Source organism: Passer montanus, unplaced genomic scaffold (genome assembly GCF_014805655.1).
Source record: "Passer montanus isolate IOZ18808 unplaced genomic scaffold, ASM1480565v1 scaffold151, whole genome shotgun sequence".
NCBI lineage: Eukaryota > Metazoa > Chordata > Aves > Passeriformes > Passeridae > Passer > Passer montanus.
The window spans coordinates 5,313-22,712 of record NW_024362163.1 but is presented as its reverse complement, the minus strand read 5'-3'; the positions used below and the strand labels follow the sequence as shown (position 1 = coordinate 22,712).

The 17,400-nt window shown below is 39.6% G+C and overlaps 1 protein-coding gene across 1 annotated transcript in view; it reads left to right on the top strand.

The window, feature by feature from the left end:
* The window catches only part of EMCN (endomucin), a 53,084-nt gene extending 36,584 nt beyond the window's left edge, over positions 1-16,500 (top strand). The window contains exons 9-12 of the mRNA XM_039702006.1: positions 1,525-1,549; positions 2,534-2,595; positions 13,476-13,538; positions 14,785-16,500. Of these exons, the coding sequence (XP_039557940.1) occupies positions 1,525-1,549; positions 2,534-2,595; positions 13,476-13,534 (146 nt within the window). The 3' untranslated portion in view covers positions 13,535-13,538; positions 14,785-16,500. The remainder of the gene's footprint in view (positions 1-1,524; positions 1,550-2,533; positions 2,596-13,475; positions 13,539-14,784) is intronic.
* The last annotated feature ends 900 nt before the right edge of the window (positions 16,501-17,400 follow it).

The following is a 17,400-nucleotide window of genomic DNA, read 5'->3' as shown; positions in this document are numbered from 1 at the left end:
TGAAGCAGGAAACTAACACTTCATTTTCAAAATCAGTAGGAAGACCAGAGTGAGCCAAAATGATTTTTGGAGAATAAATAATGCTGTAAAGCTTTTTGTTTATGTATTTGCAACTACAAAGAGCTAACAAACACCTGTGCTAACACAATCAAACAGATAGAAATGGACAGTGAAAACTAAATTCTAAGATATTCAACAAAATTACTTTATTTATTTTATCTTTCTTCTAGATACAGGCAAAGAAATATCAGTGGATTTTTTAGGGATATATCTGATACATACATACACACACACAGGCACATGATGCATGAGTAACATTTTCCAGTTACAGTAAAATGTGCATGGAGCAAAATCCCTGAGCAAACAGTATTTTCAGAAATAGTCATTTTGACAAAGCAGCTGAAGTCAGTATCTGTTTCTCTGCTCTCCATTAAATACTCAAGATAATGGGTTATAGTCCATCAAAGTCCATTTGCCAAATGTTTCAGGGTCACCCAAGTAGGCCACAGGTAAGTGTAAATTTCCATTAAGTGAAATTCCAGATCTGATCCAGACTGTGGTTTTTCTGTCCCTGTGAGCTGGCATGAATTAGGAGACCTGTGCAGAACTGTAAAATCACCAGGCCTTGGAAATACAAAATCACAACAGGGTGTTGAAGCTGTAAACCAAGACAAACAGTGTGTCACAACCATTTTAGCCAATGACATGGAAAAACAGACCCAGATAAACAGAGGAAGGTGTGATCCTTACTTAGGAAATTACAGAATATTCAGAGTCAGGAGATAAAGATGTGAGATGAAGAACATTTCCTTACCAGCCTCCCCTGTGCACAAATGTCATCAGGCACTCTATTTGCAAACTCATTTGGAAGGTAGAATAGATATCTACAGTGCTTCCTGTAGGATTTGCCCAGGTCTATCCAGTGCACTTCCCCTGTGCTTGGTGCCATGGAGTTGGCTCCATATCTCTGATGTAACCCCCTGGCCCCTTCCATCTGCCCACACTTGCACATAAGCGTAAAATACATTCAGCATATGATTCATTTTGGAGATAAACCTGTTTCTCATCGAAGGGGATGACAAACTGTTCCCAGACATTGTGCCAGGCTCTATCCCTGGGGGTACAGCCTCAGGAATACCCTTGTTCCCTCAGTCCCCTTACCCTGCATCTTTTAGATCAGTTGTTGTGTACTTGAGAACCATGGCATGCTCAAATCCTCTGTGCCAGCTACCCAGGGATTTGGGAGCTGCAGGGAAAAACACGTTTCTGTTGTGCTCTTGCACAAGTCAAATGTCATTCTCCCTGGTTTCCAGAAGTGTTGGTACAAGCAACATCAGTTCACTTCCATAGATGACCAGAAAAATAACAATTACTATTCAAGCTGGTTGATTGTGTTTATGAACTTAAAGCAATACTGCAAAATTACAACTGAGCCTTCTGCCAGAAACTGCAATAGCCATATCTAAATATTTGGGGTTTGAGTTCCAGCAATCAAAATGATATTAACTTTTTTTCTTCTTCCAGAGAGACAAGAGAATGGCGCTGAACAGTAGGTTGAATCCTTTTCTTTGCTTTGAGACCTGTCAGAGGGCACTTGTAAATGTAACAAATTTTGCATAGGATTTTCTTTGATCTTCCTCTGTTTAAATATCTTAATGAGTTGCCACCCCAAAGAGAAATATCCTGTTGAAAGTGCTGCACTTGCAGTTACTGTAGACCTGTATGCATGACAAGCAGTTGTTTCAGCATGCATAGAGATGTAGTGACTCTCAACTGTCTTGCAGCTGGTACTTTTGAAATGGATAGACAGCTTCTGCTGTACCACAGGACTCACTGGCCCAGTCTTTTTTCTGTCTTTTTTTCACTTTTTACCCCATTGATCCCTCTCCTCTACCCCCTCATCTTTTCCCACCCCACTTCTTTTGTTCATGTTTTCTCTCTTTTTAACGTGTTTCCTTTTCATTCTGGATTTTATATATATATCACTTGTTCCCCATTATATCATGTTCCTCTGTCCCATCTTGTTTCCACTAGACCATTTGCATAGTTGAAATAGTAGTGGCTTAAGGAGTGTGAGGAGAGGGGAGCTGAGAAAGATCCATTAGAAGATAGAAACTAAAGGCCATTGAGCCTGGCAGTGGCTGCTTGCATGGCCAAAAGCAACATTTAGGCTGCTGGTTTACTTGGTAGCTCTGACTTCCTGGACATCTGAAGTGGTCTTTCTTTGCAATTCAACATGGCTAAAAGGTTTGCATTGACAGAAAAAAATATTCCTCCTTTTCCCTCCTCTTCTGTGAAGATCTAGATTAAACCTGGAGTAATGAAACCTGATTTATTACATATTTTAAGAGAAAGATATTTTCAGAGATGTTGTCATATGGTCTTTTCCACCACCTGACCCCATGCAAAGCCCATTTTGAGCCTGCCAGTTTAGACTGAAGTAGGTGCTGCCTCCTCAGGACCAAAATCTTAGTTTTGTTTGGACATGACCCACATGTGTGCTGACTGCTTAAATGTTTTCTGACTTCAACAGGGCCCAGTCAGATAAAGAAGGAGTCAAACTTCTTTCTGTGAAGACAACTTCTTCTGAGACTGGTGAGTGTTTCATTTGTGTGTATATCTGTTTCCCTATCTGAGCTCAGAGAAGAGCAGTTTTTGGGATGTGATTTCCAATAGCAAACCCATCTTCAGTTCCTGTCAGGTAAAAGTCACTGCAAACAATTCTTCTATAGAGCAAATCCCCAGAGTGTGATCCTCTAGAGCTGCTGTTCAGCTGTACTGTGTGTGCTGTTAGTATTTGGGAGTGAGAAGTATGACTGGTTTAGTAAAATATTTTATTTAAATCATTGATGGTAAGGGATTTAGCTAGGGATATTGAGGCATAACAGTGATCATGGTATTTATCAGCTAGGTCTGGCTGTACAAGGAAGTTTGAAGACTGGTAATATCAGAATCACAGCATGTTCTGAGTTGGAAAGGACCCTCAGGTGAACTTAAGTGAATGGCCCATGTGAAGATCACACCCACAACCTTGGTGTTATTATTACCATGCTCCAAGCAACTGAGCTAATATCCCAGGGATCAAAAGGTTTGGGAACCAGTGCTGTATGTAATCAGGCTTCTGTTGGAGTTGGTGTCAGCAGTGTTCAGTCAGCCCCATACTCAGTCACCCTTTGCATTCAAAATTCTGCTCTCATTGCAAATCCCTCTGTCCTGTGCTTCAGGTTATTACAAAATCTGTGGTAATAAAGCCTAAAGCAACAAAGGTTACTGGTAACGTACACAAAAGAAAGAAAAATCTCAAAGCAAAGAGATGGATGCAGTTATAGGTTCTGCAAAAAAAAAATGGAGTGGCACTGAGGCAGAACAGAATTCTGACTAAACAACCAAAACCCCTAAATCTCTCATGGTAGAGATAGTTGTGGTAAAATTTCACACCTTCACCCAATGCTTTCTCAGTCATGTAGGTACCACCTCACCTGCAAAAGTCCTTCCAGAAAAAGTGTCTTACTTTCTACTTTTTAGGTATAATACTCTTATTTTGTTTTTAAGCTTTCTGGCCATCTGTTTCTCCTACTGACATTTCTTAGTCTGACCAATAGCTGCTCTCTCCTTTCGTCCAAATCCTTGGGAACTCCTCTGAAATACAGCACTTCATCTGAACTATCCTCTGCTTGCTGGAGAGGCACAGTTTGGTCTCTCCAGCCTTCCCTGCAACTCCCAGAAGCTTTTGTGCAATCCAAAACACTCACAGGGCATCTCTGGCATCCCTGGCAGCAAACCAGAGTTGTGCAAGATCCCCATGGCCTCTTGACACAGAGCTAGGGGCTAGAGGGGGACAGGAAGGGCCTGCTGCATCACAGGACACATCAGTTCTGTCCCACTGCTGCTGGGTAAAGGCAAACTACACTTTGGCACTTTAGAGGCCATGAAGCACTTCAGAGCTTCATGATTTGGGATTTTTTTTTGTTTTTTTTTTTTAGAGAATGTCTTTGGGAATGGACTTTTAGCTTTATTTGTAGTATGGAGTTGTGTGTATGTTTTCTTAAAGTTGCACTTGTTTGTTTGTTTGTTTTGAAAGCTGAATGAAGTTAGAAACTAATTAATGGACTTTTTTTTATTGATTCTGCCCTCATGCCATTTCAAAAACAAAGTGACTTCATTGACAGTAGCAGAATTGTTTGTGGTTTAAAGTAGGGTAAATGGGAAAAGACACAGGCTCAGGGTTTTTTTTCCCTTTTTCCACAAGATGAGCTCTGTTACCTGTTAATTAGCTACTGGTTCACCAAATATCTGAGCATCTTCCATCCAGAGGATGCTTGATATTCTTTTTTACTGAACTATGATGTATGCATGCTATAATTAGAAGGTTTAAGTCATAACCACTAAAAGGTAAGATTCTTGCTCTCATCTCATTAATACAATTCATATTTAAACTAGCTGCCATTTTCTCTTCAATCTTACATCATTACATGTTTAAAATTAAACATGCTTTCACAGAAATTGAGTCCTGCTTCTGCCTGGGTTTCTAGAGTTTAAGAAGTTAAGTGCTTCTTAAATAAAAAGCACTCTGGCAAAGAGGTCTGTTTCTTCCAGAAATATTTGTCACTCATACAGGAATTTAAAATATATGAGGATGCCTCCCCATTTGAATCAGATATCCTTGCTTTATTAAAAGCTCAGGCATAAAGGAGATGTTTCTCATGGTATAGACACAAGAACTGCCTGACTCTTGGGCCTTCTCACAACTACTGACAACAATTGCCCTGCATAAAACTTCTTTACAGGTTTTCTTCTTTTTCCTTGGTCCAGTTGTTTAGAAAGTGTATGTTGTGGCTGTCTCTGTATGTACCAACAAAACTACAGAAAGCAGTGACTAGAAAGGCTGAAATTAGAAAGATCTAAAGAGCAGCCTTAACTTCACAGGCAGGGCTACATCATCCTCTCATTATCAATAGGCAGCTCCTCCCTAAGGTCAAACATATCTACAATGAAGTTCTGCTTTGATATGTATTCAAATTAAGCTTTATTAGAAGCATACATTCTATTTTTCCCCTTCATTTTTGTTTTTCATTCCAAACAGAAGATTTTGAGATTGTACAATTTTGCAAAATACATGCAGGACAACTAAGGACCTACAAACTGTTCAAGCAAGCAACACTGATCCTATGTCAGTGCTGTGCATAGATCTTGATCAAAAGTTATGGTGAGTTTAATCTTGCCTTCTTTTATCTGTCTAAAAACCATGCTAGCTGCACATAGTTGAAAGAGAGGTATGTGTCCAGAGGGTTGTTTATCCCATCTGCCTTGGACATCTATCTTGAACTGGAATGGGCTGACCTGTGGCAGTCCATTGACTCCTGAAGGATCCTATTTTAGGACTTCTAAAATTAGGTAGTGAATATGAAATGAAAGAAAAAAGAAAGACTCCTTTTTCAGAGGCACAGCTGAATTAAATTTAATCAAGAATATTATTTCAAATACCTACAATTAATGTGAAAGAATGCAGGAAAAGAATAGTTTTAAATTAAGCCTGGACTAAAGTAATGTTTTTAATGGAGTAGAATCATCAGGAGAACTAGGTGAAATGGAGCTTTAATATTGTCATTTTTTATAACTCTTCTTAGAAAGATGGAATTGCTAATGGCCTTGAGCTCTAAGGCACAACTGGTGTAGAATGGATATAAAGTATAATACTAGAAAAAACTAAACTAGACTGAGAAAATTTTTCATGCATGTTTATCAGTGAGCTGCAACACCTGATGCAAGATAAGTGCCTGTTCTTGCATCTTACTTGAAAATTCAGCTAGGATAAAAATCATCTCAAAAGTTTCACACTAATGTACAAATGCAGGATTTTTGGCAGCCATTTCATGTTGATGGTACAGGCAAATTTAGGGTGGCTCCCCTTGGGGAGAATAAATGGTCTTTTAAAATACAGCATTCTGGAAAATCTACCTGAAAAAATATTTATTTGTGATTCAACACAGCCCACAGAACTGCACACTTAGCTTGTCAGTGATAGTTATATTTCCTGAGAATATAAGATGAAGGGTTTTAATTGATGAATAAGAGATCAATACCATCAGCCATGAGGTTAAAGTATTGCCTGTCTTGAAAAGAGACCTAACTTATTCTGTAAGGGTTCTTGTGTATTGCACTGAAAAACAGCAAAGGTATTGATCACCTTTTTAGGACTCATGAAAAATGTTGAGGGATGAAACTTTTTCAGTTACAGAAAGGTTGGTGAATAGAAATTTGGGTAAGACTACTTCATACAGGTGAATGATGTGTGATAGAAGCATTGATACTTGACTTCAGAATTTTCTTTTATGGCCCTAGCCTGGAATAATTGTTCTAGAGCAAGCAAAATGTGTGAAAGGCCTTTTTAGTAGAAGCACACCATTTAAATAGTCAATGTAAAGTCTCATAGGGATGTGCAAGTGACATAATATTTCAGACATGTTAGGTATAATCCTGGCACCTAAGCATAAGCTGATCCAATAAAGCATGATTTATAACCAGACTGAGCTGTTTTGAGGTGAAAGGGTAGGATATTACTTACTTGGCTTGTAGAGATATTGCCTGCTTTGCACTGAATTTGCTGACAGGGTGTTAAATGTGTCAGAGCTGAGGTAGCTCAGATTTTGGTGAGGCACGTGAAATGGAAGGTGGCTTGAGAAGGATTTGTGGCACATGTCTGCATTAGGGCTTCCCAAGATGCCCCACGGTGAACAAAAAAAGAAAAAAAAATACAAGTGTTGTATTAAACAGAAATGGGAAAATGTATCAGGCAAAGATGGGTATTTGGGAGACACCTAACCTGTTCCATTTGAAACCCCTTAACTTACTGCAATCACACTGGAGAAAGAGATCAGTTAATACCTAGAGGTGCTCTCTAGTGGCAGTGCAGTGCAAAGATGAACCAAGGAGGCAGGAAAATGTGCATTCTCCATATGCTCCACATCTCTTCCAAAAGCTGCTGCTGTTCAACAGTAATGATGGCCTTAGAGCTGTTACCTGTTCAGCTGAATGTACCTCAAGACAACCCACTGCAGGGCTAGGGCTTGGACATGGAAAATCCTGGGGTGTTCTGAAACAGTCTGGTCAGATGACAATGTCTTCATCACTGCTTTCCATAACCCTCCTAGTGCTGAGACTAATTGTTCTGCCTCACTCATCAAATCAGAGTTGTGGTTTTGGTACAGTGGTGCAGAGTACATCTGAGCATGGGCCATTACATTTAAGAAGGTAAGAAATCTTCAGGGTTTACCTCATTAGGGACCCAGCCCAGGGAAATTTACCTCTGTGAGGGAGCATGACTCCATAGTGGGCCATGAGGTTTCTTAACATACACTGGGACTTTGACCTCTTTCTTATTATGTCTAGGATCTGTATGGATGTTTCTAGGAGCAGGTGAGGAATCTGAGTCACGAGATGAGTCACTCTGTCAATAGAAATTCCCTTCCCTCTTCCACTTCCTTGCAGGATAAGCAGTGTAGGTCAGTGAAGAGCAGCCTGCTGGCACGTTGCATGCTTAGGAGTGGTAAGAGCAGGTGCTCCTGCTAATGTAGGGTATGATATTGATTATTTCTGTTTGCTAGTCTGAGATGTAGTTTCAGGGTCTTATGTTTTTGCCCCTGCACGTAGAACACCTAGAAGCTGCTTTATAAAAAAGGGTCCCCTTGCAACAGAGGAACATACCAAGTACCTCTTTCCCTCTCATTTGCTGATACTCTATTTTTTTAACCTTGTATTGTATAATAGCCTGAAGTTCTGTTTCTTCTTCTCAGGAACTGTAGAATAAACTTTCTTAGCTTGTGGTTGGACTCTGTATTTACTCACACCACAAAGTTCTGACTGCACACACTTCCAGCTGAAACTTTTGGACAAAAATGTTGTCAAAAACATAGTCAAACTGTAGTCAAAATAGCATATGTTTCCTTCTGTATTTCTAATTTGGTTTGTGAGCTGTGCATATTTTCAAGGGTTTTTTAACCAGTCTCTTACACTCAGCCTGCTGAGGGTCAGATGATGTTTTCCCCTGTGAAGCATTTCCTGACTTTCCACACTGCAGTTTTCTGAGACGCTCCCTGTGAGGGAGCCACTTCCTGCCCGTTGAGCAGGAATTGCCTTCCTGTCCTTCACCTGAACTTTCCACACACCCTCTCTCTGCCATGGTGGATTGTTCAGACCCTTCTGTCGTGCTGGCAGTGGTGAGGAGCAATTTGCAGGGAAATGTTGAAGTGTGTGGCAGGGGAAATGCAGCACATTGCAGGTGCTGGACCCACTGGCCCACACCAAACCCAACCACTGGTTCCCACTTAATGCTGCTCTCCAGCATCTTTCTTTCAGTTCAGTGTGGTAAAAATAGGCATTTTGATTCCTCTGTCTGCAGAGGTAATTTTATACTTTTATGAAAGATAGGCTTCTGCAATCAGATTTTATTAAAACCTTGCTTTAATTCTTTGCTCCAAATCTGATTGCCACTTACAGGCAATTTCTCAGCAGCAGATATTACAGTGAAATACCAGCACAACTAATTTCTTCTTAGAGACAATGTAATCTGAGATGAAGTACAGCCTATTTTTATATGAAAGACTGTTTTTACATCCTTCTTCTTTCAGCTTCCCCAATAATGTCAGAGGTCTTTACCCAGGTCAAAGACTTTCTGTACTCATAGTACACAGTCTGTACTCTCTTTTATGTCATGGTGTTCTGCAGTGTATGCGTATTCTGAATAATATATTCAGATTCTGAATCAAATGTGGAGGGGCAGGAGGAGAGAGAAAAATGCAGTGAGATTAATACAATATCCTTCTACAACAGTGAGACAAAGTAATGTTTGTTTCAGAGCTTCAAAACTGATCTTATTGCAATCTGTAATTTCAGCTGATTGTACCCATTACTTATTCACATACGCTGGCATCAGAATGCAACATTAATGGTTGGAAATGAGTATATTTGTGAGTGAAAAATCGAAACAAATACTGCACAAGTGAAATTTTAATTAGGAAGAAAACACTGCATTTTCACTGCAGCACTCTTGCTTTTCTGGTTATCCTTTGGCTTGGAAGAGCCCTCAGTAGCTGGGTACTAATTCTACTTTCCATGCACTTAAAACAAATATGTTGAAGGATGAGGATTTATGTGTACAATTCTTTTTTTCTTGTACATCTTCCTTGTCTTTATCCTTTTGAACATGACCATGTTTTAGAGGAGGAAGTGTGCAGGGCATATTGGATCAGACTCAGTGCCTACACTGCCAATTTCTTTGGGTGGATCAGTGACCAGGGCTCTGGTAGAAGTGTTCAAACGGTGCCACATGGAGGCTGTGTACATGAAAAACTAGTGCTGTATTGTGCAAGTTGTCTCCTATAGTATTGAGAATAAGGAACCATCACCTGAGCCAGCTGTACCTGCTGGAACCCTGGATCTCTGTAACCTCAAATCCACTCAAAGAGGATTTGTTAGAGGGTGGATCACAAGAGGTGAAAGGCAGTGTGACAATCAGGAAAGGAGTCCAATAATGTGTCCTACACCATGGTCTTCCAGCAGCATCTGGCTAGGAGACATCCTTAATCAGGCTAGTTATCCTTGGTGCTTCATACTTTTTCAGTAACTGTTAATTGCACAAATTTGTCTTGTTTGCTGTGGTATCTGCAGCCTCCTGCAGCAATAAACCTGACAGTTTAACTACAGATCTGCCTGTTATATGACAGTAATAGAGACTTAAAGATGCTTATGTCTTGGTTTTTGCAATCCAATTTCAGACCAAAATCAACAAAGAGATGCAGCACTGGAAGAGTTTACACCCTATATTCTCTCGCAAAGAGAATATAGGGTGTAAAGGCAGGCTTGGCATGTCACCTAAAACTTCCATGTCAGTATCTGATTTTTTCTGATTTTCCTTTTGACAAAAGGGAATGAAATCTTGCGATTTCAATGAGGATCAATTGGGCAAGCTTCAGGCCGTATTCGTGCACTTCAGATCATCCCATTGGCTTTCCTTGTTTTCGTGTCATATCAGGTTTTGGGTTTTTTTCTTTTGAAATTTCAATTCTTCTGTTTCTCTTCTGTCTCTTTGTTTCCCTTTCTTTCCTGATTGTAGGGATTCCAAAGGGAATAATTTGGGCAAGTTTTGGTCCTTTTCCCTGCACCACATTTCATCTCAGTACAATTAGTTGCAGTCACTCCATTTCAAATTTTCTGGATTTTTCAACTTCATTTTTGATTGACCATATCTCCTTTCTGGAATGTTTGTTCAACTCTGTCCTTCAATTTCGAGATTTCATTGCCTTTCCTGAAATCTTGCAATTTCAGTGAGGATCAATTGAGCAAGCTTTGGGCCATATTCCTGCAGTTCAGGTCATCCCATTGGCTTTCCTTGTTTTCACGTCATATCAGGGGATTTTGGTTTTTTTCTTTTGAAATTTCATTTCTTCTGTTTCTCTTCAATTTAATTTTTGATTGACCACATCTTCTTTCTGGAGTGTTTGTTCAACTCTGTCCTCCAATTTCAAGATTTCATTCCATTTTGGAAATGTATTGCCATAGCAGCCATCAGATTGGATCAACTAATACCTTATGCAAGATACTGATTACCTATATTGTGAGAAGCTGATGGTTCAAATTTCTCCTGATATCTTCCATCTCTTGGTTCATAACGATAGAGTATGTGTGTCATCCTTCTCTAAATGCATAATCCAGAATAAATAAAATCCCAGTTTTTTACTGATGATGTTGCTCTTGTTGGTATATTTTGTGGAACTATAGCCTTTCTCTTTCAATGATAGCCTCAGGTTGTGCCAAGGGAGTTTAGACTGGATATTAGGGAATATTTCTTCACAAAAAAAGGGTTTTTAAGCATTGGAACAGCATGTCTAGGACAATGGTAAAGTCATCATTACTGGAGGTGTTCAAAAATGTGTGGATGTGGCACTTGAGGACATGGTTCAGTGGTGAACGTGGTGATGTTGCTAGGTTGACAGGTGGACTTGATGATTTTAAAGGTCCTTTCCAAACTCAACAATTCTATGATCCTGTGACAGCATTCAAGGCCTTGCAATGTATGTGGACTGGTTGAGCATCTCTACTGCACACTGTATTTTCTCAATCAGAAAAAAATTCAGTGTGAAATTATTTCTTCAGTCTATTAAAATGCCATCTGTTCTAACAAACTACTAAACACAAGTACTTGTTTTTCATTTCCCTTATGAGAAGCAAGGTTCAGTCCATTTGTTTTGGGACAAATTTGGGTCTTGGAATCCCAGTCTTGGAATCTCTTTGTGTCAGTTAAGGCTGTTTTGAGATCAACATAAATGTCTTCTTACTTGCAGCTAACTTGAATGTTCTTCTTGGTTTTCCCTTTGAGCTGCAACTGGGTATTCAGCAGAATATCAAACTGCTGAACCATTAAACTCCAAAATGGATCTGGACACTTCTCTGTGCAGTCTCCAGGTGTACTGCAGCCCTGTATCTAAACCCACCCACTACTCTTTTATCTTTTGAACAGAGAGCATCTGTGACCCCTCCATCTCCAGTGCATAATCATTGTCTCTTCATCACTGAATTGTTGGCTGGCACTAGCAATTACAGACCTTACCATGAATAATCTTCAGGCACTTTTGCAACCATGGAATAGCCACAACTTCCTTTTGCTTCCCAAGGCTTGCAGGCTCCTGCCCTCTTGGAAGTGCAGCGGCAAAGCAGCACAATGCTTGCACCCATCCCTCAGCAGACACTGCTATTGTGGGAGGACATTTCCCTAGGGATAAGGGGGATGTTCCAGGGATGAGGGGTTTAGCACCAGGACATCTGGATAGGGCGTGTGACTATCTGTGTGCTGCTGTCCCAGGGTCTGCAGAAGGGCCGTCACACCTCTGGCCCGGCCACCACTGTTGGCAGGTGCCTCTCAAGCACTCTGCCTTCTGCAGCCAGTGCTGCTCCCACTCCATTCTCTGATCCACAATCTATTGGCACAAATGGGATGTTATCCAGGGAGCTGAGTTACTGTGGAGCCTGCCTCTAGACATGTTATTTTCCTGGGGTGCTTCCATGGAAATCTGTCTGCAGAACAGCCAGCTGAGAGTGGAACTGATAACAATGTACTGATATTTATTACTACTATTGGATAGTATCTTCTGCATGTCACATTTAATTTCTCCAATATGCCACAATTAATTTCCCCAACAACTTCTTTTTTATACAGTTTTGCCAATTTCTCTCTTCTGTCCCCTCTTTAGTCTTCTATTTTTGTATATTAAAGCAGGAAAGTAGAAACATGCAGAAGGAAAAATAATTGTTTTTTTAAAAAAAGAGAGTTCTTGAAAATCTCATTCCTTTTCTAGTATAAAACTGTGCAATATTTGAACTGGTTCCATTTATTTTAGCTTTTCAGTACAAGATTTTTATCTAGCAAAAATGTTTCACCTACCAAAAATATGTCTTGTTAAGATGTTCCAGTTTTTTCCTAGCAGAAACTTGTTCTTTCCTTTGCCCTACCTGAAATTTGACATGATAAGAGGTTCTGAAACTCCATCTTAGCAACAGTTCAAAATTATTTTCTTTTTTTTTTCCAAAATTGAACACTTAGGAAGTGAACACCATTCCAGCTCACTATTGTTGAACAATTTTTAGCAGATACCAAGTCTTCTACTCATCTCCCAAAAGCTGTACTAAATTAAAGACCTTTTTTTTGCTGTGAAGCTGTGAAGCAAAGCTGTCTCAAAACTATTGATAAGTCTTTTCCATTCTCTTCAGGAGTGCAACTATTTAATTTGGCTGCTAATTATTTAAATGCCTAATCAGTGAATTTTTTCATAATTCTAATTTGTATTACAATTTGCAACCCTAGGCCATTGATCGTTTGTAGGTTTTGAATACATATTCACTTCCCCTGAAATGTAATACATCACTTCCTTGCCTCTCATGTGGGCATGAGGAATTAAATTGTCTCCTGCAGGTGAGCAAGGAGGCAGAAGGAGATATTTGGGTTTTCCTGCCCTCCTGCCTGTTTCCATGTGGCTTTGGCTTCTCCAGGGAAAGAATATTGAGAACTGTGTCAAGTTCTTAAATGTTCATCCTTCTGCTTTGGAGGATGAACTGAGCTGATGTCAGTATTACTGGCAAAATTTAACTTTATAGTTCTATCTTCTCATTTTTATAATTCAGTGTTCTGATTATAGCTATAAATTAATTAAACTCTTATTCCTCTTCAACCCCCTTGAGAACTGCCTTGGAAAATACTTTGTGGAAGTAACCCAGCGTTAATGAGCAAATCACAGGGGAAATAATCTATAAAATAGGAAGAGTGGTAAAAATCTATTTTGTGGACAGATTTTGCTGTGAAATAAATCTGACAAGGAGTCTGGCTGGTTTGTACATTGGTCAATGATGTGTTCCTGCTAGACTCATTTCCATGTTTATCTGTCTTTCCATGTTTATCTGATGCAAATTTATTTCCTGTTTCTTAGGAGAGCACTCATCTCATGGGAAGAATAAAACTCAACAACTCTTCACATCTCAGCAATAAATACGTAAGTTTATAGCTTTTGTTTTCCATCCTGTAACATTAGTGTTTGTTAATCCTTTTAATACTTTTTAATCTCAGGATTGTGCCATGTAACTAAAAAAAAAGGGTTAAAAATGGAAGCCAAAAGGAGAAATTACTTTAGTTGTCAGCAGCCTCAAGGAAAAATGGCTTAAACAAAGCTCAGCTGGAGCACCCCACTGTGACCAGATTCACAGGCAAACTGAGGGGCTGAAGAAGCTGCCAGCTCACAGAGCTTTACAAGGAAGAGCATGTGACTTTAAGAGTTCAGCATTTCCTGGGTGTAAACCCCTGGGTGAATTTTCTTTCTGCTTGAGAGATAATTAATAAATAAATAATTTCTATGTGAGAAACTATAGATTTTTAAGGGCAGATACCTATAAAAAAAAAAAAAAAAAAGAAAGAAAGAAAAATAAATTTGGTACCCAGAAGTTTTTTACTCCTTTTTTTTTTTCCTCATGAAAAATCTGAATCTTTTTCACTTAATGCAAAATCCAGGAATTTTTATTGAGGTGATTTATTATGGCTTGAAATCCTAGGTGGTTAAATTATAGCAAGTGCTGGATGGTATTTTTATGTATGAAAGGGCAGAGACCATCAGAGCACTCTGAAATACATTTATTGATGTGGGTGCTGAATTTTCCTTCGAATATGAAGCTTTCTCAGGCACCACAATATCCACTTCCCATGGAGCTGCTTTTCTCATTTGTGGAGAGCTGTGGTCCTTTGCTGAGGGTGGGAGGAGGAAGCAGCTGTGGAAGGGCCCTGTGTCACCAGGGAGGAGCAGGAGGCAGGGGACAAGGATGTCCTGAGGAACTGGGTGTCACAGCACGCGTGGGATGGACCCGAGAGAGGCTCTGGTGAAGCCCAGACTCCCACCAGTGCTGTAGAATGAAGCCCCTCTAGCATGGGTGCCATCAGTGTCCACTGGGAAACGACCAGAAATGTGAAGAACATCTTTGATGGTTTTGACCTATTCTCATTTCCCCTAGGTAGAGACTGAGCTTTCCTTTGTTCCTTGAATTAGAGCAGCAGAATACAGTTTTGCCTACATTACTAAAACCCAGAAATGGTTCAATTTGTGTGGGCCCAGGACAAGGGCCTGGACAATAAATTTGATCCTTATTGTCTATCCCATACTGGATTTATTCTGTCTTCCATTTTAGCTTACTCTTATGTTCCTGAACAACCTTACCTGGAATAATAATCTTGAGATGCTCTTGTCATTTCAGATGTGAAGCAGCCTGTTTTATCTCAATATGCAGGAACATCTCACCAAAGTTGTGTTTCAATGGGAAATGTGGAGAAGCTGAAGCTTTTTACCATCAGAACCCTTGTTTTGACTTCTAAATCTCAAGCATCTCCTTTCCCTTCTGGAATGACATGTAATTTTTTTGATGGCTTAATAACTGGTATACCATGTATATTTATTATTTTCACATATAGTAAAAGCAGGGAAACAAGGTTGAAGAGAATGTAAAAACAAAATGAATGAAGATGATGTAAAAATTTGGTGATGTTTGCATAGTAGCTACTAAAAATGTTTTCTGCACACACAGGAAGGAATATGTCAGCATACTTTGTTGAACTTATGATAGCTAGGGATATTTTAGTTGTATGTAGCAGAATACAAACAAGACCAGACCCTTGAAACAGGACTGGGCAAACAGCCACTATGAAAATTAATTCAGTGATTTGCATGAGACTTCTCACTGTAGTACATGCTTTGCTTGTCATAAGTGTTTACAGGGTGGGATGCCTGGCTGAGATGCTGAAGTGTGTGCTTCTTTTCTGTGAAGGGAGGAATATACCTTGCACTGAGGCTCTTTGAAATTCTGTAAATTACTGAACATAATCCTTGCAATGTAGCAGGCAATAGCTGGTTTTCACCTGTTCCTTGGCTAATTGCATTATGCGTGCTGCAGATATGACTCCCATATAGCCTGGGGCACACAGTGGGAATCAGCAAGGTAAGCAATTTCACAGATGAACCTTCTTCCCTGTGTTCTGAGCAATGCATGGGATTCCTGCAGGTTATTGAATAATTCTGGAAGTTCAAAGAGTGTTTCAAGTGCTAATTACAGACACTCATAATTTGTACAGAGCTGGCAGTTCCAAAATATCAAGTAGTGCTTCTGCCTGCATGTACACTACCTTTCTAGAACTATAAATGTTTGAAAGTTGTATTACTGTGAGCATCTGCTCAGTCTCAATCCACTGACTGTAGCATTCCAAGAACTACCTTTTTTAAATTGGGAAATGGAAAGAAGACAACTGGTGGTCTAAGTGCAGGGCCAAGATCCTGGACAATCATCTAAGTTTTGATACCTATTGATGCAATTCTTTTGAGGAACTTTTCTCTCCAATTTCCTTCTCTGAAATATTAAAACTTGCCTAGCATGATGGTGAGAGATTGAGCAGATTTATTACTTCATGTCTATAGACAAATCTGAAAAGTGTTTCTTTCCCTGTGCTTGGCTGTTGCTCTTAGTCTCACTTTGTTGGGTCTGACAATCTTCTTTCTTAGTGGCACCATGAGAGACTTTTGGTGAAGCTCAATAAAAGATGGGAAACTAACAAGTGTCCATGCTGCAGCTGAACTTACATGGTTCATTCAGGTATTCCTGGATCACTTGTGTTCCTCAGGAGCAGAGAAGTCTTGGATGCCTACTTTGGAAAGGTCAGGCCATCTAAAATATGCTAGTTGGCATCTGCAACTATTCTGGTTCCTGATTGATGAGTTTTCCTTCAAAAAAAAAGCAGTCGTGGATTTAATGTTGTTTAAAAACCTAAGGTATTTTGTAGTGTATTGTATCATAGTGAAAGGACAGTAGAGAAAAGCAGATAAATATTGTGAAATATCTGTGGTTTTGTGCAAAATCTGTTCATAAACTACCATGCTGTGTCAAGAAAAAAAAAATTCTGCCTATTAAAATTTATTATCTTTATTAAGTAGCTATCCTTTTCTCTTTGCAGAAGTGCAATCCATTGCACATGCCTAGCACAGCTATTGTCCAGTACTCTGCATTCCTGTTTCACAGAATGAGGTGGACCCTTTATGACAAGTCTGGAGAGCAGACATTAGATATTCTGGGCATGGGGGTGGCAGGGACTTGGTGAAACCTTTCAGAAGGCATGCTGGAGGTGGCAAGTGGAAACTCCTCCTCATTACAATCAGTGATGGGGAGAGGACAGGCCTCTCTGCAAATCCTGATACTGGAAAAGTGAAAAAACAACAAAACAGGGAAGGTGTTTGGGCTCTTCATGATAAGGGGCATGGCAGACAACCAAGCACTCATCGGAAGGCTGGGAAACATCTCTCAAAGAGACTGGCTTGTGCTGCGTGTATATGAAGTAAAAGAGGTGAGTTCACTGGACAGCAGAAATAAGAGCCTGAGATCCTCTTAACCCCTGAAATGACAAAACTTGTGGTAAAGGGAGACAATATGAACTTCCATTCTTGTTAAAAATCATGAGGGAATTGATGTTTGTATGAAGGAGAGATTTCAAGCAAGATTTGCTTGAAGGATATCTGTAAAGCACAGAAAGGATTTGGAAGAATATTTGGTGTGCTTTTCTTCTGCAGAGTTGGAGGTGCTGGAATTGCCTTTAATGGGAGGTGATGAACTGTCTGCAGAGAGAACTCAGTATTTAAAGAAGTTACATGCAATGGCTTAGGTAGATGAAAAAGAAATGAAAAATCCATTCAGGTTGTCTGGTTCAACAGCTCCACTGTTAATATGTGTCTAAAAGAGCCACTAGAGATTTCTAGTCACTAGTACGTCAAAAAAAAAAAAAAAAAAAAAAAAAAAAAAAAAAAAAAAAAAAAAAATTTAAGTTTATCCCCC